Below are 25,054 nucleotides of genomic sequence, written 5' to 3'. Positions count from 1 at the left end.
ATTCCTCTGCCCGCCCTTTCCTTATAGGAAATACGTATTAATGCACGGGGTTATTCATAGCACTTTTTAGTTCCTTTATGCTTTACCTCTGAAGAGACAAGGTTAAAATCATTCATTAATTCACTCTCTCACACAGGAAGGTAATGAAGAATCTTCTCACTTGCATCATTCTAGGTGAGTACACAATTCCTGGTTCAAGAAATTCAAGATAAATGACAGAAAATAGCTCACTGGTACAGCAGCTATATTCCTGGTGGAAGGTCCCATATAATGGCAAAGATTTGTACTGAGACAAGAGATACCAATTGGATGGCATTGCTGCTTTAAGGCACCTCAGCCTTAAAGCAATTGGTGAAAATGGAGGAGTGAGCATTCACACTTTGGCTCTCTACCAGATATCCTTGAGTACAATATATTACAGCTAAAGTATTTCTACCCAGTTGTGTTGTATCATGTTCTGCAAGCCAAAATGGTCATTATCAGAAACTTTAGGCCGGTATTTAGTAAATCCACTCCTAAAAGAAGTTGTAAGGTTATAGAAGACTTGGGAGCTTCCTTCAAAAAGTCTAATAAAGGCAGAATTTTTAGGAAATTTTAGGGGGGGGAAGTGTGGAGAGTGGAAATGGAAGGTGGGGGTGGAGGGTTAAACAGAGGCAGTTTCACTGATTTTGAAGATTCAAAACAGTTTGATTTCAGCAATTTCCAACTAATCCCTAAAATTGTATCCATAACTATTTAAAATATTTAAGAAGAATCAATATTGATATAATATTGGCAGTTTTACAATCTTCATTTTTCCACTCAATCATATTGTTATTTTCATTCAGGCAAGGACAGGCAAAGCCTGGGGGCAGAGTAAAGAGAGGAATCAGCCTGGAGTCATTACATTGCTACACTAAGTCCAACCCTTTTAAAATTCCATTAACTCTAGTGCCAATTTAGTGCTGACTGTTAGTTGATTAAATTCTTATGTATTGTTGTTAGTTGCAAAGTCATATCCGACCCATTGCAACCCCATGGATAATGTTCCTCCAGGTCTTCCTGTCCTCTACCATTTTCTGGACTCCATTTAAACTCATACCTACTGCTTCAGTGACTCCAGCCACCTCATTCTCTGTTGTCCCCTTCTTCTATTGCCCTCAATCTTTTCCAGCATTAGGCTCTTCTCCAGTGAGTCCTTCCTTCTCATTAAGTGGCCAAAGTATTTGAGTTTCAACTTCAGGATCTGGCCTTCTAAAGAGCCGTCAGGGTTGATCTCCTCTACAACTGACCGGTTTGATTGCCTTGCAGTCCAGGGGACTCACAGGAGTCTTCTCTAGCACCATAGTTCAAAGGCCTTAATTCTTTTGCACTCAGCCTTTCTTATGTCCAACTTTCACAGCCATACATTGCAACTGGGAAAACCATGACCTTGACTATACATACTTCTGTTGGCAGGCTGATGTCTCTGCTTTTTAGTATGCTGTCAGGATGACTTATGTATAGGCATGAACAATAAATCATCTTAATTGGAATTTAACATCCGGTCCTGATTCTTCTCACCTGACAATGTCTTAATGAACCCATGACTGAAATTATTACTAAAAGCTCCTTCCCAAAGATCTAGGTTAGCTAAAAGATACTGTCATAATTGTACACTCTTCTCCAAGGAATACAACATGTTATAATTGATGAGCTGAAATATTGTCCATTCCTATTGTGTTTCAGTATTTTCCAGATTGTCTGATACAACGTCAAGCCTACCAACCACTACTGGCAATATTACTACTTTATTTTATTACTTTATTTTGAATATCGTTATATTTTCTTACCTTTTCTAGTTCTTCCTCATTGATGTTTTTCTCTTCAGCTACTTCATGACAATTATACTTATTTCTTGGTAGCTACAATCATATCTCGCTTATTGTAGACTAAATGTTTGCCAGCTGGTAATTGGAAGACCAACAGAAGCTTAATATCTTTGTTCCTTATTGTGATTCGACCAATTCTTTGTTGCTGGAAAGTTGTAATTCCTATCATTCCTACCAAGATTCTGATGAATAAATGTGATATATTTATTACTGTTTTCTAGTACTCAATCTACAAAGTCTTTGGCCATCAACATATGAAGTATTCAAAATCTTGTCCTATTCTTTGCACAACCAACATTTATTATCATACTAAGTTTTCTCAATTTTGGTTTTTATTACATCATGAGTATTATTGAGCCACTAAAATGTTTCCTTCTTTATTGTGCCTTTTTAACCATTCACCATCATCATCATCATTCTTAGATGTTATTAAAGTGTTGGCCATATGATGGCTTTTTGCCCTCATATCACTTGCTGCTCGTTCTTATATATATGCTTGGTTTCATTCCTTTTCCTTTATTAGGTAATTTAATGTATCTGCTTGATACCCATTCAACCAGAGCTCTTTTTAGCTTTTCAGCTGTTTGCAGCAATTGCAGCTATTGTAGCGTTCCATGTCAGCCTTCTCTTTGGGCGAATATAGACTATCAATGCTACACTGTAGGTATAGTGGACAATTAAGGGTCATGATTTTCTAGACTTTTCAGTCTAATCCTTCTAGCTCAGTTTGTGTCTAATTCCTGCACACAACTGAAGATATGGACTAGCCCATTTGTGGATGGATTTAGTAATATTTCCATCATTTAACTTGGATTTCAGGACTTTTCTTACCCTTCTTATACATTTCTTGGTTACAATGGCTTTGACTTCCATGAATAATATTATTTGCTTGGAGGATTTATTAAATGCAAGATTTCGCAAGTTGTTTCTACCTGGCATTTCAATTCCATCACTTTTAATCAACTTTCCCTTGTTTACTGATAATGATACCTATGTAACCCCAAATCCATGAGAATGTTGTTGCTATAAATTTATAAACTACAAGAATTAGTGACTCAATTTGCAATTGTGACTTACTGTATAGTTTCAGATTATACATATAGAGGAAATGGAAAAGCTTAGCTGATCTGATGTCTGATAACCATGGCATATTTTATTCAAAATCATTAACAGTGGAATGAACAATGTTATGAATAGTAATGCTGAGAGGGGATCTTCCTGAAACGTTCATCTTTTAAGGTTAACTTGATCAGTTTGATCAACATTCGTTATCAGCTGTGTTTCCCCACATGCTTATCATATTTTGAGCATGTTTATGAAGTTATCACTTACGCTTGTCATTTCCAAGCAGAATAAAATTCAGTTGTGTGACAATGAGCTAAATGCCTTTTTATAACCAAGCCAATCGACATGCAGATTTATCTCTCCTTTTTTTCAAATTTTCCAAAATCATATATCGATTAGAAGTTGATTTATTTTTATTTTTATCTAATTCCTTTCTGTTTTGCTGGTGACAGATCGCTATTTTCTAAATGATCTGATATGGCATCTGTTATTACACTAGTTTTTTGGAAGGCAAGTTATCAGCCTGTAGTGGCTTGGTGCTGTATATTTTTCATACTCTTTTGTAAGGAGGTAAGTCTTAATGAGGGCTTTATCAGCAAAGATATTAGATTTGAGAGGGTCAGTTTTACTTCTAGATAGATAAGTAGATAGATACCTTCAATATCAACATGTTTTTAATTCTATATAGACTTCCTGCTACAGGAGCCTCTCATTGTTTTTCTCATAATTTTAGTTCATGTCTTGGTCATCATAATACACCACCTTCTGATATCAGCAAGCAACAGTCACGTTAAGAGTGCTTTACAAGATCTCTAGAAATTCATATGAATTTTCATCTATTATTTGAAACACTTCCCATAATTCTTAAGGAAAAAGTGTTCATACATTTCAGCATGATTTTTAATATAGTGCTCAAAATCAATCAGAATGTTCTTATTTTGACACAATGAATAATTTTAACAATTTTATAATCCTTTTTCCAATGGATGGTAAGTTTTTATATATTGTAATGATGCAATGATGATAACAATTTTAAATAAATCATGATACAATTGGAATTACAAATCCAAGTTTTATGCCAAAGCAACTGGAATTTAATAGGTCAAAGTTATTTCCATTAAAAAAGAAGGGGGACTATCTTGCATTTTAAAGACAATTATGTTATACTTACAATATTATAATTGCATTTTATTTATTTTAGGTCTTGGATTGGCAATTTCTTGTGCAGATGGAAAAGGTAAAACTTATTTACCTTCTCAGGAATAATATAAGAAAGTGATTCTAAACATATATTGTATTTGTCCTTCAAATGTCAGCATATATATATATATATATATATATATATATATATATATATATATATATATATATTCGCGTTTAAGAAAATTAAAAACGTGAACCCTGGGAGTGTTCATGATAGGAAATAAAATGATCACCAGGGTAATAAAACTATAAAATTTATTAAAAAGCGCCTAGCTTTCGCCGTCTATATCTTTCCTTAATGCATTAAGGAAGATATAGATACTCGAAATGTGGTGACCAATACTAAGGAAGACATCGCGGTTGGAGGAGGGGGGAGACCCTTAGATATGGCAATCCACCTGCATATGGGAGGAAATATGCCAGTCATTTCAGAAAGAAAAGAGAGAGCCCCCCGCTGGATCAAGGGGACCAAGTTAGGAGAGAGGAAACCGCAAGAAGGAGAAAGAACTCAAGAGATCAAGCCACCGTTCCCCCCGCTTGCGTATTCCGGAGAGCTTCGGAGGATTCGTATGACCACCGACGACGCAGGGAGGAGGAGACAAGTCGAGGAAAGATGCTACAAAGATCAAACAGATTGCGACTCTATCGCCACCCTCCCCTCCGGACCGATCACCCGCAGCAGGAGACGCGCCGGACAGCTGGGGGTAGCGACGAGCGGGGAGCCTCCGCCCCTCTCCACCCATGGCCGAATGGCCTGCCCTTCGGCTCCGGACTGCCGACGATCTATATCTACTTGTAGCGAGGAAGGACGCTGCAAAGACCAAACAGATCACGACTCTATTGCTAACCTTCCCCCCGGATCGATCACTCATAGCAGGAGACGCGCCGGACAGCTGGGGGTGGCGACGGGCGGGGAGCCTCCGCCCCCCTCCACCCACGACCGAGTGGCTTGCCCTTCGGCTTTGGACTGCCGACGAACTATATCTATTCGGGAGGGGCGTGTGAGATCACCTGGACGATACCTACCCCAAGAGGAAGAGCGAAGGCATGGCCCCACCGCTACCCTTTCCGGATCGCCCGAACAGGGCGTAGCGCGCACAAAGCGACTACACACAGGGACAATTGAAGAATCACTACCCCCTCCACATTTGAAAGGTCCCCCCCTCCAGCCCCAGACCGTTAATGAATTACAACTACCTCGAAAGGACCCATGTGATCACTTAAATGATACCTGTATAAGAAACAAAGATACCAAAATTCAACAACAAAAAACTTGCCATAGGAAGAACGATGGAACGAAGGAGGACTGTAAAAGAAACACGAAATGCACACTGCCACCTACCCCCGAGGGAAAAGAGCTCAAATATAGAGACTGTTGCAACCATAGAGACATTTGCCCGCCCACCTCAAGATTGAGGGAGAGAAGGATGGAGGAGGATGAACGGGCGGTTGAGATGAATAGAAAGGAACACACCAGCCGCACGCAGTTATCCTATTTAGGCCCAATGACGAGGTCGAGGAGTCGTGCGCAGACCTCACCACACCTATAAGAATGACCCTCCCACTCCCTGGCGCACTAGCCCTGAGGATGCCGGCAGGTGACGGCGAAAGCTAGGCGCTTTTTAATAAATTTTATAGTTTTATTACCCTGGTGATCATTTTATTTCCTATCATATATATATATATATATCTTTGTAATGAACTGCAGTTTCCATGTACAATAGAAGGTATATGTGTGCAAAACATGGCACAGAAAAAAGGAGAGAAAGATGGAAAATTCAGTGAAACTGAATGTGTACTTGTATGAACATAGATCCTCAAGTGAGGTTACTTTCCCTTTGCATAGTAACATCTTATGGGTACATCTTGAGAGTTATCTCCAATTAGTATAGGCAAGTATAGTCATACATCTTTTGAAATAAAAACAGTTTTAAAATGTAGATACTCATAATAAATGTTCTTTTTCTTCTGCAGAAATGAGTGCATTGTGTATGTGTGTGTGTGTGTGTGTGTGTGTGTGTGTGTGTTTCTCCAGTATCACCAGTTTTAGACAATACAGTACCTTTGCACCAAAACTGCCATGTATTATGCATGCTTATGTTTGTTTCATGATGGAATTTTTATTGACAGATTATTACTTTTCCTGCTCAAATGAATTTATAGCAGATATAAAATTTTGAACTCTATGTAGGGGATAAGGGATAGGGGTACCCTATCCAAACTATGGAATGTATTGCTATTTATCCCACTCCCACTCCTCAACAAAACAGGCAACTGTGATCACTGGGAAAAGGTTCCTTGTTGCTAGCTTTCCTTTTGATCATATAAAATGCATGCATGTAAATAAGTCACCGCACTGAAAAGATCACAGAAATATTATTATATGCTGATTGTATCTAGCTACATTTTATGGGAGGAGAATTATCAGCAAGGTTAACAAAATGAAATCTCTGACAGGTTTTGTGTTTGTTAACATTCTTTATCAGACTGAGAAATAAAACAGTACAAACTTGTTAAACTCCTAATCCAGAAATTAGATCATTTTCAGAAGATCATTTTCAGAATATCTGTACAGGTAATCCTCGACTTATGACCACAATTGAGCCCCAAAATTCTCTTGTGAAGTGAGACATTTTGTTAAGTGAATTTTGCCCCATTTTACAATCTTCCTTGCCATGGTTGTTAAGTGAATCACTGTGGATCACGTAACAACAATTGAGTAACCTGGTTGCTAAGTGAACCTGGCTTCCCTGTCAACTTGGCTTGTCAGAAGTTTGCAAAAGCTGATCACATGACCTTGGGGCACTGCAACAGTCATAAGTATGAACCAGTTGCCAAGCCTCTGAATTTTCATCACATGATCATGGGATGCTTCAAAGGTCGTAACTGTGAAAAATGGTCATAAGTTACTTTTTTCAGTGCCATTGTAACTTTCAGCGGTCACGAAATGAACTCTTGTAAGTTGAAGACTACCTGTACTAGTCCTCCCTTCTCTTCCTTTCCTTGGTACCTTTGAAACAGTCTTGGATCTGATGATTACATGAAGCATATAGTCTGTGAGAGAGAGTAAGAATGACTTTCCCAAAGGCATCCAAGTGGCTCTCTCACCCCTAGAAAGGAGCCATTGGCAAGCCTCTTCTAAAAATTATTGCCCAAAACCCATGGACCTATTTCATAACGTAGGCATTGCTTAAGTCCTTGGACAAACTTCCTTTCCCTTTCAGGTTTTCCTTTCCTTTATCCTTTCTGCTAAATATTCCACAGTGTCCATGTGACATCAGTTACATAAGCTTGATTATATCAATAAAGAAACTCTAGCACAGGGGTTCTCAACCTTGGCAACTTTAAGATGTGTGGACTTCAATTCCCAGAATTCCTCAGCCAGCAAAATTGAAGTCCACACATCTTAAAGTTGCCAAGGTTGAGAACCCCTGCTCTAGCAGTCTTACTCAGCTGGATTTGGTTTAAGATTGACAGGAATTGCTTTCTTCTGTAGGAACATTTGGTGAATCAATACGGAACTTTTTTATGTGTAAGGTCTTTACGGTGTTTGGTAAGTTTTAAACTGTGTCTGCATCTTCATCACATATGCATAAAAGTGAAGTGAAATATAATTTCTTTACACAGTTGGGGCTTCTTGTCTAGACTACTTCAAAAAGTTGACCCATATTAAACACAGGTTTGGCACAGGTTTGATGTCTTACCCTTGTGTGGACCTACGTAGTTGCTGTTTGACTCAACTGCTTCTTACAGTTAATTCCACCCTTGAATGCTTGCTGGTAAATTGGTTTAGGGCCTGCCCCCTCTTCTACTAATGGAAATTATGCATTTCCTTTGCTCCGCATCGTTGGCTGTTTCTTAATGAAAATTGTCATATGTTAAGGCAGAATCAAACCATGATAAAATGCAGAGAATTTAAGTTTGTTATATTCCTAGCATGTTATTCCTGCCTTTTTACAGTATAACAAGATGCATTAGATGCTATTATCATATACTAAATCAAGACCATATTTTTAATGCAATCCACACCTGCCAGTCATCTATATCTTCTTAAAATCTTCAGGTGAATAATGTGATTAATAATGTGATTAATTATTCAGGTGAATAATGTGATTAAAGGAAGAAACAATACCATGTCTAATCTTGCTTAAAATGAACAAGGTCACTGAAAATGCCCTTCTTATTTTTCTAGGCAGCAAATGTGAACGATATCCCCGGCCAGGATCAAATAATATTATTTCTGAGAGTAAGTTTATTCATTTCTTGACTCTTTTCAATAGCATCTTCTTGAACTTAACTGAATGGAACTAATAGAATTGTAATTTTCAACCACTACAAATGTCTTGATAAATGAAACATTCTATTTTGGGGAGATGTTGAGCAGTTTAAAATAGTTATAAACTAATAAACGTCTATGACATGATATGGATTTGAGAGCAAAGGGCTGCAAGGCCTTCACTAACTGCATTCTTTTTAAAAGATAAAAAGTTAAAACTTCTAGCAATTATTAATATTTATAATCAGCCAATGGGCTTACATTTCATCTTGAGTTTTGCATGGACAGTACATTCTCTCTAGCACAGAAATAAAATAAATAAAATTATATTAGTTGGCTTTTTGGCTTTTGCACATAATATTTCTCTTACAAATTAATACAAACAAAGAGTATTACAATGCCAAGTTCCATTTTGTCTAGCCAAACAGATGCCTGTGTAGTTTTCACAATCAGAAGATGTAATTCAAATCCAACATAATAACCTATCTTGTGAGAATTTAGGTAATCACCTCTCTAAACCATACAAGTTACTGAGTACTACCAGATTTTTGTGGTCAGTTATAAAATGTAAAAAATAAATGCATTTTCTGTTCTAACTCTCCTTTTAATCAATGTCACTGAATGACTTCAAGAACTTTTATATAATATCCATTTCCAAATTAAATAAAGAGCTGTTAACTATACAATGAGTCTTCATCATTCGCCCACGATCAAAGGACTTAACAGAACCCATAATACCCCACATTGTAGCAACCACTGTCTCAAGTTTTTTTTCACATGCAACAGCTGAAGTTGTCCAGTAAGCAAGGAGTGAAATAACTGCAGAGTTTTTCCAGTCCTCAATCAGAGGAATTTGAATTCAGGAGCCTTTCTTAAAGCATATATTTTGTTAGGATATACTTGTGACAGAACCGATGGGAAACCAAGGTAAAGGAGACTGTGCTACGAGATTTCCTCTTTGCTGACGACTGTGCCCTTAATGCAGGATCGGAGCAGGAAATGCAAGCCAGCATGGACAAATTCGCAGCCGCTTGTGACAACTTTGGTCTCTTCATCAACATGAAGAAAACTGAAGTGATGTACCAGCCAGCTCCAAAAGCCCAATATCAAGAGCTTACCATCACAGTAAAGGGACAAAAGCTGCAAGCAGTGGACCAATTTACGTATCTTGGTAGTACCCTCTCCCGTGCAGTGACAATTGACATCAAGGTCAACTGTAGAATTGCCAAGGCAAGTTCTGCATTTTGCAGATTGCGGACTAATGCCGTGGAATAAGTCTTGCTATGAAGCTTAAAGTTTACCAGGCAGCAGTGCTAACTACCCTATTGTATGCTAGTGAGACCTGGACAGTGTACAAGAGGCATGTTGGGCAACTGAACTACTTCCACATGACTTGCCTTCATAGAATTCTGAGGATCCGGTGGCAAGATAAGATACCAGACACAGATGTCCTCTCCAGAGCAGGCCTATCTTCAGTTTACATTCTGTTGATGAAAGCCCAGATGTGCTGGGCAGGCCATGTTGTAAGGATGCCAGATCATCGCATCCCTAAACAGCTCTTCTATGGTGAGCTGTCTCAAGGAAAGCGATCGCACGGGGGACAAAAGAAGCGATACAAAGACACGTTGAAAGCTTCTCTTAAGTCCCTGGATATTAACACCATCTCTTGGGAACTTCTGGCACATGATTGACCGACATGGCGCACCTTGGTGTACCAGGGTTGCCAGACATATGAACACAGAAGGACAATCTTGGCACAAGAAAAGCGAGCACTCCGCAAAGCCAGAGCTGCAAATGCTGAACTAACAGTGTCTACATTTCTTTGTTCAGTATGTGGCAGAACATTCTGTGCTAACATCGGTCTTATTAGCCACCTACAGACACATCGTTGATGGCCCATAATCCACAAGATGTCAAGGTCTTCATCGAAATCGATGGGCAAACAACAACTTGTGACCTTAACAAGCACAGAAGCATACGAGGATAGAAAAATCTCACATTTATAAATCGATCTTGAAAAGAGGGCTGCAGAAGAAAAAAAAAGAGGGAGAGGTTGTTCCTTGTTATCTTTTAAACAAAGAATCACTTAATAATCGTAGGCCTGGTGCCAAATGGACCAAGGATAACATATAAAACCTTGCCCTTATCTATCTCTCACAATTTGCTTTAATGATAAAAACATCTTACAAGTGTAAAAGAGATGATATAATCTCCAACAGTTACCCTCGCATGTGTCCAGAAGAATAACATGGTCAAGCATGTTGAATGCTGTTGAACGATCTAAGAGGACCATGAAGGGTGCACTCCATCCAGCTTCCCAAAATAAGTAATCTACCAGGACAATCAGTTCTGTCCCATTCCCAGTCCAAGCCCTGGTTGAAGATTCCAGAAAAGACGTTTCTTCTAGGATGCAAATGAAGTTCCATGGCCTTCTCCAGAATTTATTGTAAAATGGAAAGAATGGAAATGTATAATTGGTCATTATAAATTTTGTTACAATTGCTTAGATGAGATGACAACTCAAAAAGAGTTGTCTTTTTAGAAGTGGGAGTAAGATTAATTTCTGGGTAAAGCTGCATAATGTCAAATGATTGTAATACATTATTTTGTCTCTCAACAATAACAAAATGATTGTTTTGTTTCAATGAGTGTACACAAGGGATAGGGCCACGTTAAATTTGGATGAAAGGATGATATGTGCAATTATAAAAAGTAAACAAAGCTGTTTCACACACAAGGAAAGGATCAGAATGTCTCCCCCCTGAATATGAGAGATGACATCCATCAAAGTATTTTAACTTTTTAAGTGGACAGTTCACTTTGTACTTACAGTTTTATATTTTCCTTTACAGAAAGTCCCTTTGACTCCCAACTAGAAAAAGTGCAAAAAACTCTCAATTCAAATAATTGTTCAAATGAACAAAAAACAGTAAGTATAATACATTATATGTTAAATTTGTATAATTTCTTTTTAAATCAATCTGTTTATACTACCAATGCTGCAGAATTATATACTTGGAGTAGTTGATGTGAAACGTGTATTGGCTAAAGGCTTAATTTGAATAATGACAAGCTATTAACCCCAAGAAACATTTGTGTGTGGTGTTTGTGGCAGTTCACAATCAATTGTGGACCTGCTTGAGCTCATATTATCAGCTGGAAGTGGGAGGGGTAGGTGAGTCAATTTATTGCTGGGATAGTAATTGGGATAGTAACTGTGACGGTAACAAGGCCATCCTGCTTCATTGTCTAGATATGCCTCTATTCTTACTTATTTATGTCGAGAGAAATCAAAGAAAGAGCACCCTTTAGCATATATGCGCCCTCCTCATGTGTGGCTTTGAGACCTCTGCAGATCATGGTGGACAATTATTGAGTAAGATTGTTCACTTTTTAAAAAATGCTGGTTAATTAATTTTCTAAGAAACTCTGTCGTTAATTTTTTTTTAAAAAAATCACTTTAAAACAGAGTTTAAGACGGGCATTGAAAACGCTGCCACTAATTTCTACAATTTTTATTTTATCTATGGCTGCTGAGCAAAACGTTCAAAAGAAATGTATGGTAACCTCCAGCCTGACTGAAGATTTGCTAGTTCTGAAGAAACAAAGAGCCCTGGATCAGTATGTCCAGGAAAGAAATTTAAACTGATGTGGCTTTCAGGGTCTGGTGAACTGATCCTGCACAGATGGTTTCTGCAGGTCTCCAATCCTGTCCTAACCAGGGGTCTCCAATCTTGGCAGCTTTACAACTTCAAATCCCAGAATCAACCCCTGCCGAAACAACTATGCAGGGATTCTTTCTTCACTCGCCAATTGAACTGTGAGGACACATGATTCCTTTCTCTTTTTCTTTTAGGAAAAGAATTTATACTGCTCAGTGATGGGTCCTGCCTTGATCTTCTTGAATCCTGTTGGTGCTAGTGACATGCTTACTGAATCCACCCTGAAAGTGAGATTTATTGACAACTGCAGAGACAACATTTGACCACAGCTTGTCTTTCCTGAGAAGCAAGTCTGAATGGTTTCCCATTGTGTACATTGATGATGTATTATTCTAGGGTCATTATTCTTGGAACTGAATCAGTTTTTTGAATAAGACTCAACTTTAATATATGTGTTTTAATATGGGATTGATATAGGGAAGGGAAGGGAAGGGAAGGGGAGGGGAGGGGAGGGAGAGGAGGGGAGGGGAGGGAAGGGAAAGGAAAGGACTTTTTCAATGATTAGTGGAAATGAGATTGGAAAACTAAATTCTGGGGGGGGGGAGAAGGTAGAAGTAAATAAATTGGTTCCATACTTCTTAAGATCCCATTGTCTGACATTTTAATTCTGTAAATAAATTTTATTTAATTCTGGTATTCAAAATCAGGTTTTATATATACTTTTATTAATTAAAATTAATAAATAATTAAGAATCCAAGATCCATGCTTATATTTCCATTGGGGAACCATGCTAGTAGTTTCATCACCAACAAGAGACTTCAAGATGTATCCACTCTTCTAGCATAAACTTTTTTGAGTCAAAACCCATTTCTGATGAAGTGCATAATTAATCTGTTAAACATTAATATGCCACAAGACCTACTGTGGTTTTAAAATTAATAAGAAATATTTTGGAAATTTAGAAATGGGGGGAGTCTATACTGAGAACGCCACAAAAGCTAAATTGTGGAAGGTTTTTAAAATGCGGGGAAAAAAGTAAAAGGCAGTTCAGATTTATTTTTTAATGTCAGCTGTGGAACTGATGTCACAACTTTGGCTTTGGGTTTGTTGCTCAATTTGAAAAATGAGCAGGTGAGATTTTTATATCCACAGACTGGGTTCCAAGGTTTCTTTTGGCATCGATTTCTAAAATGACTTGCAATGGTTATGGTGATAAAACCATCTTTTGGCTATGCATGTTATCTGAACCCAGCCATATGACCATATAACACTGTAAGATTCAAGTTGAAGTATATTGAGGGTCTTCTACAATATCCTGGCAAGAACTTTCTTAATGAAATGCTTGAGAAACACTAAATGAGATGTGAAAAGTTTCCTTCTTGTAATGCTGCAGGACTCAGTGGATTCCTTTGAAAAGCTTTTTGATAATCAGTCTTATTGGGATAATAACGTAAAGAAGGATTTTGTCACAATTTTGCCCAAGATTATGGACTACATAAGCTTAAGTGCACTATTTACAGCTCTTGCAAATCCAGGAAATACCTCTCGAACAGTGGTTCGAAACTTCACTGGTAAGGAAAAGAAAAATGATCTTTGACTTTGAAGAAAAAAAGAAAAAGAAAGGAAAGGCATTTGTCTGTATGTGGCACAAGTCAAATTCCCTGTACTGGATCTTCTTTCATTCATCAACTAGGGGTGCATATGGCAATTCACATTTTTGACTTCGTTAGTGAAAACAGCCTATATAGGAGAGTTTACACATGTTTTCAATTTATTTATTTATCATCTAAATTTGAGTCCTACCTTTGCATGAAACATTCCAATAAGCTGTCACAGTTAATCAACCATTCATAAAAAAGGAAAACAAAAAGATTATTGATATCACCAGTAAGTAATAAGACTAGCATCATTCTAATCAATTCAGTTAATAAGGATCACTTTTTCATGATTAAACCATCAACTGAAAAGGCCCTAACTCAAAGCACCTGCATCTAATAGCACCTAAGTGCTATTAGGAATTTTGTTTCATTCTATTATGACATATGTTTCTTATTTGACATCATCTTCTGGTAAAAAAAAAATGACTAGCATTCATTAGATCCATTCAGGAACTCAACATTTCTCTGTCTTTTCAGTGATCCAAACAAATCTTATCAGTCCGGGATCCTTTGAAAAGAATGAAACACTGGAGTTAAAAGCTCAAGGAGATCAAATGGTCATCCATCCAAGAGCAGCGACTGCCACGACCACAGGTATTGTTCATAACTTGCTTGGTTTTTCTACAGAGTAGATCCAAAATTACTTTTACAATCTACTTTATTGCTCCCTCCCATTTTTGAGCTTGCAGGGTGTTTTATCACTCTGGTTTGGATTAGAGAAGTTGCAATCCAACACATCTGTAAAACACTAAATTGGGAAAGGTGAAACTGAGGGAATAGAAAGTAATTTGTAGTGCCAAGAAGTAAATATATGGATCTACGCCGATCCTTTCATTATCAAGATTTTCCCAGGTTTGGGGAAATCGTGTATACTTTATTTGGTTTTATTTTTATCTCCCTGATCTTCCTTCTGTCTCTTGCAGATACTGTTGCTGTGGCTTTTATATCGGCTGGTGGGCTGGAATCACTTTTAAAAGAGACTCTAGTGCAGAATGGAACATTCCCGGACAATGAAATGCTGACAAATGTTCATATGAACTCCAGGCTGGTAAGCGTTTCTGTCGGGAACAAGATACAGGATATTTCTACCCCGGTCAATCTCACTTTTCAGCATCTCAAGGTATGTAAATGAAGTTACTTTGGAAATCAAGCCATTTTTTTTCTTTCCATCTTATGAATATATATTAAGAAAGAAAGTAGAATATCAAGAAAAATATAAATCCATATAAATGTTCTTATGGTCATTCAAGCTTTATAAATCAGAAGTCTGATAGCACCTTTTCACACTAACAACTTTTACAAAGCTTATGCATTCTGTAGTATTTGTGTTTCCTGGTCTTTAAATTCTGTGATGTTTACATTGTTCCTTTTGCTTGTCTTACAGTTGTTTCCTTGTTAATGTTTAATAACTCTGCATCTGTGCAGTAGGGGATAAAGTAAATATGTAGATTTTCTCCCTACCTGCCATCAACATTACTTCCCTCTTGCAGAATAAAGTTGCCCAGGAAAAGGTTCTCTGTGTCCATTTGAACTTCGGTGCCTTGTCCGAACATGGCTGCCAGCAGCTCTTTTCTAACATCACCCACACAGAGTGCAGCTGTCAACATCTGTCCAGTTTTGCTGTACTGATGGCCACAACTCATAAACACGTATGTTACTTCTGAAAACATCTCAGAAATGTAATGTGGTAAACAACATGTTTTTTCTTACATGTTATACTGTATCTACTGTTGTGTCCTGCTGTTGTCTAGGAAGATAACAATTTTCATCATCGAAGCAGTATTTTTCTATTTGACATGCTGCAGAGTTCTCCATAACTATTTGTGGCCCCTTCCTTTCATATATAGAAAAGTAAACTAAGAAATATTTATAATACTCAAGATTTAAAAATCCTGATGCTTCATTTCCAATCACAATACAACAAAAACAGACAGATAATAGAATAGCTTTTACATGAAAGTCAGATCTCTGGTTTAGATCAGGGGGGTCAAACTGGCAGCCCATGGCCAGATGCATCATGCACAGGCCATACCCAACTGGCTTTGCAAAGGCAAAAAACTCGCGATACGTCACAATATGTCACATGACACGATCAAGTTTGATACCTGTAGTCTAGATTTTAGATGAAGTGTAAAGGTAACTTTCTTGTCAAAAGATGGCTCGTATAATGTTGAGAACTTCTCTTTCCAGGGAGATCTGATCCTCACCATTATTAGCTACCTTGGGTTGTCCATCTCAGTCATCTGCCTCTTCCTGTGTATTGTCACATTCCTCTTCTGCCGCTCCAGCCACAACAACAGCACCTTTATCCACCTACAATTGAGCTTCTGTCTGTTTTTTGCAGACCTCCTCTTCATAATTGGAATAGATAAAACAGGCAACAAGGTATTTCAGAAGAATATGTGATGTTCTGCTCAGTGGATAGAGAACCCCATCTGAGCATGCTTCCTACCTAAGAAATCTTCATTTTTCTTTAGATTGGCTGAATTGAGTCAGTTTTCTTTGCAAACATAATTCTTTTAGCTTTTTTATTAGCCTTATGATAGTGGCATATCTCAAATGAAAGAACGGTTACTTTGCACAATTTTTTTCCTACAGCACTGCTGGTGGAAACATGAATGTCAGATATGATTTGTCCCATTTCTCTGCTTTTTTATAGCCCATTGTTGATTTTCTTTCAAAGCCAACAATTTAATAATCAGATGCTGATAAAGGAATGGCATTTTACTTTTGATTCAGATCCTGTGTTCAATCATAGCTGGAATGCTGAAGTATCTTTTTTTGGCCTGCTTTGTCTGGATGTTCTTGGAAGGTGTCAATCTCTACCTCACTGTCAGAAACTTGAAAGTTGCAAATTACAGCGGGACCAGCAAGTATATGAAGATATGCATGTACCTCATTGGTTATGGGTTTCCTGTCCTGATCGTAGCTATTTCTGCAACAATTAACCCTGGAGCCTTTGGGACACTTTATCGGTAAGTCTTGGCATATGGTTAAAAGCTGCTTCCCTCAGCGTGGTGCCTCCAAGATATAAGCTACAAGTACATGACCATAATTGTTTGTATTACTCAGAGAAAGCAATTTTGTACAATACATTTGTTTGCATGTCTGTCTACTTTTTTCCTGATGATTTTTCTTTTTCTTTAGCTGCTGGCTTAACCCAGATTTTATCTGGAGCTTTATCGGACCTGTCTGTGCAATAATTGTGGTGAGCAAATATTGTCTCTTATTCTTTACAGTAGAGAAATTAAAGAATTTTATAACTTTTTTTCTGAGATGAGAAAGAAGAGAAAAAGAACTTGATCTCGTGTAGCTAAAATGGATACATCAACCTTGGTTGGTCTTTTTATATTTACAATTTATTGGACGATGCTCCTAAGTTTTTAAAAATGCAGGAAAATCAGTTCTTTCAGCGACACAAGGGAAATTAATTAATTCTAATATTTTGCAAAGAGCTGCAATTTTATACTATTTTATACTATTAGGGAAAGAAAGAAAAGATGAATTTGAGAATGAAAAGTTAACCCATTTTGTCCTGAAATGCAGAAATTTCTATTTTTTCTGTCAGCTATAATTAAAATAGAGGTAGATGTCCACTCATTAAAACCATCAGCTATCAAATGTATAATCTAAAACAGCGGTCCCCAACTTTTCTGGATTGGCAGCCCAGTGTATGTGCAGGAGAGGAGAAATTGGGATGGTTTTGTGTGAGGGACAGATGGCACATGTGCACATAGCTCATGCAAGAGGGGCTGCAAGCACAAGCATCCACTGCTCGCACAAGTGGGGCTGCAAGCAGATGCACTCTTCCCCACCACTTACAGGTCCCTGTTCTGAATGGGCCACAGCCCAGCAGTGGGCCATAGCCCGGGGGTTGAGAACCCCTGATCTAAAACCAACAGTTGTTCTCTTTTCTTCATCTTATTTAGACTTAGAACATTATCTATCTGCTGTTGTTATCATTATTTTATTTCTTTCTGAAGGCTTTTTTTCCTCCCAAAGGTCAATTTAGTGTTTTTTTGTCTTATTCTGAGGAATCTTCATAAAAAATTGGCTTCTCTCAATTCAGAGATATCTTCAATCAAAAATACCAGGTAAGAGCTATCACAAAGTGTGAAATGTGGAGTACAGTTCAGTATGATCTTCACAAATAAAAGCTAATGCTTCAAAATTCTTTTTCATGACAAATTGAGAGATACAAAACTTGTACAAGTTTTGGGGAGCAAATATAGAAACTCATATAGTGGAGAACGGTGTTGAGGTCTTTGTATGCATGAGGTTGGCAAAAATTGGGGGAGGGGTGAATTGATTAGAAACTATCAATAGCAAAAGAGTCCTTTTCATTTGGGGGTCACCATCTTTTGTCCCTTTGAGCTAAAAATTGTAGAATCTAGATTGTTCCTCCATTTTGCAGAAATATATGGATGCCTACTGGCTGGGAATCTGCAGAAGATAATGACTTTACTGAAGCATAGGTGCAATATGAAGTTGGATGTCTCAATGTTCATTGATTTTAAAACAAGGATTTTGTCACCAGAACATCAAACCCATGACCTTAATCTTGGGAATAAGCAGTGGATGTTATGTGAACTGTCTCAGCAAAGGGAAAACTCCAAATGATTGATAATGGCCTACTGTACTAGTTTCCCATTCTTTCTCTCCTTCTTTGACTATGGCCACAATCAACTTTAATCATTTTCCATTATTCCACATATCTCATTTATATTCTTCCTGGGAAGTGAAAGTCCTGGTTTCATTCTATCACAGATTCAGTTGAGGGGGAGATGATTACCTTAGATCAGGGCTAGGCAACTTTATGCCCTGTGTACTTCATCTCCCAGAACTCCTGAGCCAGGACTTTTAGGAGTTGAAGTCCATAGGTCGTAAAGTTACCATAGTTGCCTAACCTGCCTTAAATGGATTCAGATGCTCTCTTTTCAGAACTGTCATTTCTCTGTTGGTATCTTGCCTTTGTTGTAGGTCACTGTTATTTAAGGCCATAGCCCATGTGTTCATCCTTGGTGTGACCTGGTGTTTGGGCCTCTTTCAATATGGCCCTGTGGAAGACATTATGGCATATCTGTTCACCATCACCAACAGTGTGCAAGGAATCTTCATTTTCTTGGTGTACTGCTTACTCAACCAAAAGGTGTTGTATAGCAGTGTTTTTCAACTTTTTCTCCCTGTGGTCCCCTGTCTAGGTCACATTATTGATGAAAAATATGTTTTGATTTGTAATAAAGACAGTGTTTACAGCATAGTATCCTTTGCTTTTCTGTGGCCTCCTCAGCATATGCTGTGGCCTCCTGATATGTATTGTTCACCTTTGTGCCCCTTGAAATATCCATATGGCCCCTGGCTGAGAATCACTGGTGTAGAAAACAAGAGAGGGCTGCACAGAATGTAGGTTACCACACAAACTATGTAATATGCCAGATTATCCAGACTGGGTTCAGGATTTTGTGAGCTTCTGGTACAGGAATAGTCAGAGCCAGTGGTGGGATTCAGCCAGTTCGTACCACTTTGGCAGAACCAGTAGCTAATTTTTTTTGTTGACCAGGCCCAGAATGGACTTCTGGAAGCGGCATCCACACAGAGAACCAGTTGTTCATATATTTGAATCCCACAATTGGCTAGAGCCCTCTCTCACTCCCAGTTTCTTGTTCATGCTAGAGATAAAGAATGTGGTAGTAACAAATGTTACTTCAAATTCACTCTGCAAATGAACTGAACTTCCCTTGGCATAAATCCTTCCTGTTATAGTCAGCAGCAGCAGCACTGACTGATTGGTACAGAGTGGGATATTTGCTTCTCTTGTGGATCTGAAGCCATATTTGTAATGCCTATAGAAGAAATATGTTCATTTTTCACCGAACATTTCTGGAATGTTGCAAAGAAGGTTTTTTGGGGGGGGGAGGAGGCTCTTTGTTTTTAAATATAAAGAGTAGTTTTGCTCTCTATAACTCCATCCTTTTAGCTTGTCTTTATAGAAAGTAAAATAAACTTCTTTGTGAAGTTTACTTTACTTCACAGAGGAGTGGAGATTATAAATGGAATTTACTAAATGGCTGTCCAAAATATGTACATTCCCTTTATTTCAGTATCTTCTTAACTGAGTACCCATCATTATACAACCAGACATTACTGGAGGTTTCAGAAATGACAAAAATGTGTATAATCTTTAACATTCCTTTAGAGAAGATAAACAGACTAGGGAAGTAGAAAAGGAAATACTTCTCAACAGCCTATTTGCAGGGAGAATACTGTGGATTAATTACTTTGATTTCTAATATACACAAACAAACCCACAATCCAAAACATAGCTGATTTGAATTCTTTGCTTAGGAGTATTTCACATACAGGTAGTACTTATTTAATGACCGCCTCCTTTAACAACTGTTTGCTTTTACAAAAAGTGATGAAAATGTAACTTTGTGACCCATTCTGTCAACCTTTGCAAACCTGTAAAGCAAAGGAAAGCTGAAGTAAGGTCATAAGCACAACATAGTTTGACTTAGCCACTACTTCACTTAAAGGCCAAGTTGTCAATCCCGATTATGGTTGCTAAATGAGGATTTCCCACTTTAATAGGAGACTAGTAGATAATTTCACCTATTGACCTTGAATTTTTGGATTTTCAGGTGAGAGAAGCATACTGGCATTGGATCTGCTGCATCAATGACAGTGCACCTGATGTCTCTGAGATTATTGTGACCTCTTTTCCCATCATCAATCCTTCAGTAAGCATGATCAAAAATTTTATTACATTTTGCAATGGCACGGGTAAACAGTTTCTACAGCCCAATATTGAAAGGATAAACATGTGTAGCATATCATATTTCAGAAATCAGAATTATTTTTTCTAGGTAATTTTATTGTTATATTGTAAATACTATGTATCCATAGATGGTAGAAGGGGCAAATAGTTGATTTCGTTTGGTGTTGCTGAGATTTAGTGTTACATTATTTTCACCAAAAGGCTTAGGAAATGCTCAAAAGAGCTGAATTGGGTCACTGTCTGTCGGGGAAAAAAACCTCTTGAAGTTATTTGTGTTTGATTGAAGTGGTGTAGAGTCTAGTATTTCATAGAGGGTTCTGAGGCTATTCATTTATATGTTTGAAGATGAAAAGCCTGAGTGATTTACAATTTTTTGAAATGAACAGTAGACCTTACTGGAATATTAAAAGCATCTGATCAGTTGTTAAGAATGGAGAGGTTGCTGGAAAATATGTGTGTGGAAAACAGCAAAGCTCCCCTACCCTGGTTAGTTCCTATCCCTTGTGTCTAATGTTATGTGACTCAGGCTATCACAATAAGCCATAGTTTATTTGTTTGGACATATATTATGCAAAGATAAGCATTGCTTTTTATCAACTTTGGTTTGTTGCATAAGCCTAAGCCCAGCCTTGGTTTACTATGTTGTGTTGTTTTGTTAAGTTCATGGTCTAATAAAGGTTTTTTGTTTGTTTGTTTCAGGCAAATGTACGACGTACTCCTTCAGTGGTTAGCCAGAAAATAGAATGGGGAAACCCGACATAGCTCACTGTCTCTTTTTTGGACTCTTCCGTTCAGTTTGAACAAAACTGAAGAAAAATTGAATATATTAAACCCTTGTTGGTTCTCAGCCCTTTAATGTAACTTGAAATCCAGACCCATGTTGGAAAGATTACTTTCAACTCATATCCTATTTTCATTGCCATTTTTGCTCTGTTCTCTCTGTAGTATTTAGTGTATATAGTATATGCTATACATAGTATATATAGTATAGTATTCAGCTGTTTCACATTCAGAGTATTTCAATTTTGCAAAAGACATATTTAAAATGTTTATTCAACCCTAATACAGCACGTTTCCCTAATACAGCACATTTCTGTACGTTGCTCTTTTAGAGACTGTCATGTTTACTAAGGCTGAACATGGGTTGAAGGAACACAAAGGATGTGCCAACATAACAAGTATCTTGACAGCAACATTCCTCTGTATAATGAGTGTGTACTTTTAAACCAATCAATAGATTCTTTTTTGTGCTGCCAAAAAAGTATTTATTGCAGTCCTAAATCCTTATCTGTGGTAAAACAAACACATTGAGAACTACAGACATTGCTGCTTAGAGAAGGAAAACCCAACTGAAATAGTCCAGAGAGACAAAATGCCAGTTTGGAAATGATCCAGGACTGGTCAGTTTTCACATCAAAATTCAGCTAGGTTATCCAAGAAAGCCAAAGCACCATACAGTTAGGCTAGAAGGAGGTGGGCTATGTCTATGGATGGGCATGTGTAATGTTGATTGCTACAAAGAGCCAGTCAAGCCACACTTTCCTTTATACCAGTGGTTCTCAACCTTTCTAATGCCGTGACCCCATAATACAGTTCCCCATGTTGTGGTGACCCCCAAGTGGGTGTGGTCACCAATAAGGGAGTAGGACAGCTAGGGAAAAGGAAAAAAATGGCGGACAGCGTGGTTTGGCGACCCCATGAAATGGTCATTCAACCCCAAATGGGGTCCCGATCCACAGGTTGAGAACCACTGCTTTATACAGACCATATTTCTACAGGATAAACCAATTAGAATGGATTATTTTGAGACATACTTCTTACTTTCAAGTGGATGACTCAGCTTCCTTGTTCTTCTCTTCTCAACTTGTGGTGTCTTCCTGGGTTTGGGATTTACCTAACTTAGCTTCTGTATCAGCTGACTCAGCCTGCATTGAGCCTATACCTCCTCTCTTCAGCCAATTCCTGTGGTTGAGGCTGAGGTTCAGATTGGTCAGCCTCTTCTACTTCTGAACCAGAAGACTCAGAGTGATCCTTAACAGATTTACAGATTTAAAAATTAGAAGATTCTACAACCAAGCTGGTACAAAAATAGTACAATTAATTAGTAAGAAACAACTGGATCCTTTCAATCCTATCAATCCAGATGGATTTGAATATTTAGGAATAGTTTATAAAAGGTTGGTGTTAATTTTAAACTGCAGTCAACATCTTTCTCTGTATAATTAAAAATGGAATTTGTGTCATAGCAACTACTTTCATTATTATTGCTTGTAGGAATAAATCCTTGCTAAAATGTTATTTTTGTTTTAAGCAATTCTCATCAGTCCCATACCCCCAAAGCCCTAAATTTGTATTTTTCTTGGAACAACCATATTGCATTGCAACCTATACTGAGTTTGGAATCAACTACTGTCCCATGATCTTCTATTGTATCTTTGAGCATTCTAAAACATCATGGTTATTCTCTTTTTAAGTATGAGAATAAATTTGTTCAAGAAGTGATAAGACAGATCATTTTATTATCATTTTATCTCATTAAACATTAATTGTTGATCCAAATCCAGGTTCTGAAGGCAGCTTCCCTGACAATCTCCTTTTATTTTTATTCCAAAACAATAATGCTCTGAGATAAAATTGTCTGAGAAAAAGTCAGCTATTGAGTTTCATTGCTAAAGGTATTATTTGTCTAGAGCTGGGTGGATCTCCCTGATCTGGGTCCAATACCTTAAGCCAGAGGTCCCCAACCTTTTGGGAACCAGGGACCAGTTCCATGGAGAAAGGTTTTTCCACAGACCGGAGAGTGTGTGGTTTTGTGTGCTGCCTGCATCCTGCAGATGGAGTTTGCTTGTTTGTGCAGACCGGTTGCTGGTATGCCGTGGCCCGGTACTGGTCCACGGACCAGGAGTTGGGGACCCCTGCCTTAAGCAATACATTATTTTGGCTCTCATGCAGATCCAGCCAAATAATACCTTTAGCAATGAAACTCAATAGCTGACTTTTACTCAGACAATTTTATCTCACAGCATTATTGTCCAATACTTCAATCACTCTGGGAGGATGTTCTGAGACATGAACTCACCATTTTAATCTTTTTTCAAAATGGTTCTTAATTTATGCCCATGGTTCATTTTTCTTTTTAATCCTATTTTTTTTAAGTCTCTCTGTGTGTTTGCTTTGTTTATTTGTTCATTAATCTATTTAAAATACTTTTTTATTAAAATAAAGTATTTAAATGATTAATTAGATGAACTTAGCTAATAATTTTGCTCGCTGATGTTTTCTTTCTTTATTGTTTATTATTTCTTTATTATTGTTTACATGTTTTTGTAGAAAAATAAAGAACTATAAAGAAAAATAAAGAATTATACATGAAGTATAACCACAATCTCATACTTTGATGGTTCTTAAGTCTGAGTTTCCAGCCTATATTTTTGAAAAATAAATCAGCTGGTGGTATTGCTAAACCTGGGACCGTAGCTCTGGATCTATTTTTTTATATTTTTCTATTTTTTTTCTGAGCTCCAAATTTCCTCTGATGTCAATAAAAGTGTCTTCCTTCCTCTTCCCACCCCCCTCCCCCAGTTAATTTCTATGCAGATTAAGTTCGTGGGAGTTGAAGGTGAAAAAAGAATTTTCTCCTTTCACTTGGTGCAATCCCTCCTTTGAAAATCATCTTCTATTCTCTTTGTCCAGAAGTCAGACATTTCTGCAACTAATGTCAAAAGATGATCCCCACTAGCCTCCCCCCGCCCTCCAAAAGAAAATCAGAGCTAAACCTATTCCACAGCTTTTGGCAAGATATGTGGGAGAAAGTCTCCATCAATAGCATTAATTGACAGCCTTAAATTTTCTGAAGTTTAAGCAAACGGAAACAAGATTGCCTATATACTGTAAATGCTTTTTGGTGGCCTATCACTTCTTTCATGTGAGCTACATTTATCTCATTCAAAGAAGTTTGGGTAGGAAATGAATTGACTTTGTCTTCAATGAAATGCAATTTTTCAAGGGATTTATACACGTCCTGCTTTCTGAAATATGAAGATACCCCACATTATTTGCCAAAGGCTTTTCTCATAGTGGAGTGTTTCTCTTGTTATTAGCCTGCCGATGAGGTAGGCTAAGATAGATTTTAACAAAAAAAAAAGTGTTTTCAATCTTTTTATGGATTTTTCATGAGTCCTTCTGCATGGAGGAGAAAAAAACAAAGGTCTGCTATGATCCACTCTAGGACTATGTGCTCCATTACCATTTTTGTTTTTGCTGTCAGAAAGATGGAGACCTCACTTTATTACTATTATTTTTTTAAAAAAAATTGTCTCCATGAGACTAATCAGATACCAATTATCTTATTTTCAACTTCTGGCTCCAGATTGAAAGGCTGCAATGTAGGATGCTGAACATCCCAGATTACCCAAAATGCTACTTTCATTGACAAAAAAAAAAAAAAAAGGCTTCCCGAGGAGCTCCCTTAGAAATGCTGGAGCAGTGTTTTAACACAATATTCAGTGTCAGTGTCAGACTGCCCTCACTTAACCTCCCAAAAGAAATGATCCTTGGCTCC

General features: G+C 37.6%; 1 protein-coding gene across 3 annotated transcripts; it reads left to right on the top strand.

The window, feature by feature from the left end:
- Nucleotides 1-75: 75 nt before the first annotated feature.
- LOC120299013 (adhesion G protein-coupled receptor E3-like) lies at nucleotides 76-22,791 on the top strand. Of its 3 annotated transcripts, XM_039323359.1 has the most exons (17): nucleotides 76-174; nucleotides 4,117-4,152; nucleotides 7,615-7,671; nucleotides 8,311-8,364; nucleotides 11,247-11,323; nucleotides 12,251-12,343; nucleotides 13,451-13,628; nucleotides 14,193-14,309; nucleotides 14,639-14,835; nucleotides 15,206-15,364; nucleotides 15,906-16,100; nucleotides 16,455-16,690; nucleotides 16,863-16,923; nucleotides 17,718-17,809; nucleotides 18,696-18,864; nucleotides 20,357-20,455; nucleotides 21,193-22,791. In XM_039323359.1, the coding sequence occupies exons 1-17, from the start codon at nucleotides 144-146 to the stop codon at nucleotides 21,253-21,255; spliced, it is 1,914 nt and encodes a 637-aa protein (XP_039179293.1). In that variant the 5' UTR covers nucleotides 76-143; the 3' UTR covers nucleotides 21,256-22,791. The 3 variants fall into 3 exon arrangements, with proteins under 3 accessions (XP_039179293.1, XP_039179295.1, XP_039179294.1); XM_039323360.1 differs by lacking the exon at nucleotides 7,615-7,671 and having other exon boundaries at nucleotides 80-174; XM_039323361.1 differs by lacking the exons at nucleotides 20,357-20,455; nucleotides 21,193-22,791 and having other exon boundaries at nucleotides 17,750-17,809; nucleotides 18,696-18,744.
- The last annotated feature ends 2,263 nt before the right edge of the window (nucleotides 22,792-25,054 follow it).

Source organism: Crotalus tigris, unplaced genomic scaffold (assembly GCF_016545835.1).
Source record: "Crotalus tigris isolate CLP2741 ecotype Arizona unplaced genomic scaffold, ASM1654583v1 scf7180000024167.7108832, whole genome shotgun sequence".
NCBI classification, from domain to species: Eukaryota; Metazoa; Chordata; class Lepidosauria; order Squamata; family Viperidae; genus Crotalus; species Crotalus tigris.
Note: the sequence above shows the minus strand (reverse complement) of the source record. Positions and strands in the feature narration are given on the sequence as shown.

Coding starts and splice junctions, on each gene's coding strand:
- LOC120299013 (XM_039323359.1), top strand. CDS start 144: ATGAAGAATCTTCTCACTTGCATCATTCTAG. Junction 7,672..8,310: donor TAAGGTCTTTACGGTGTTTG/GTAAGTTTTAAA, acceptor TTATTTTTCTAG/GCAGCAAATGTGAACGATAT. Junction 14,836..15,205: donor TCACTTTTCAGCATCTCAAG/GTATGTAAATGA, acceptor TCCCTCTTGCAG/AATAAAGTTGCCCAGGAAAA.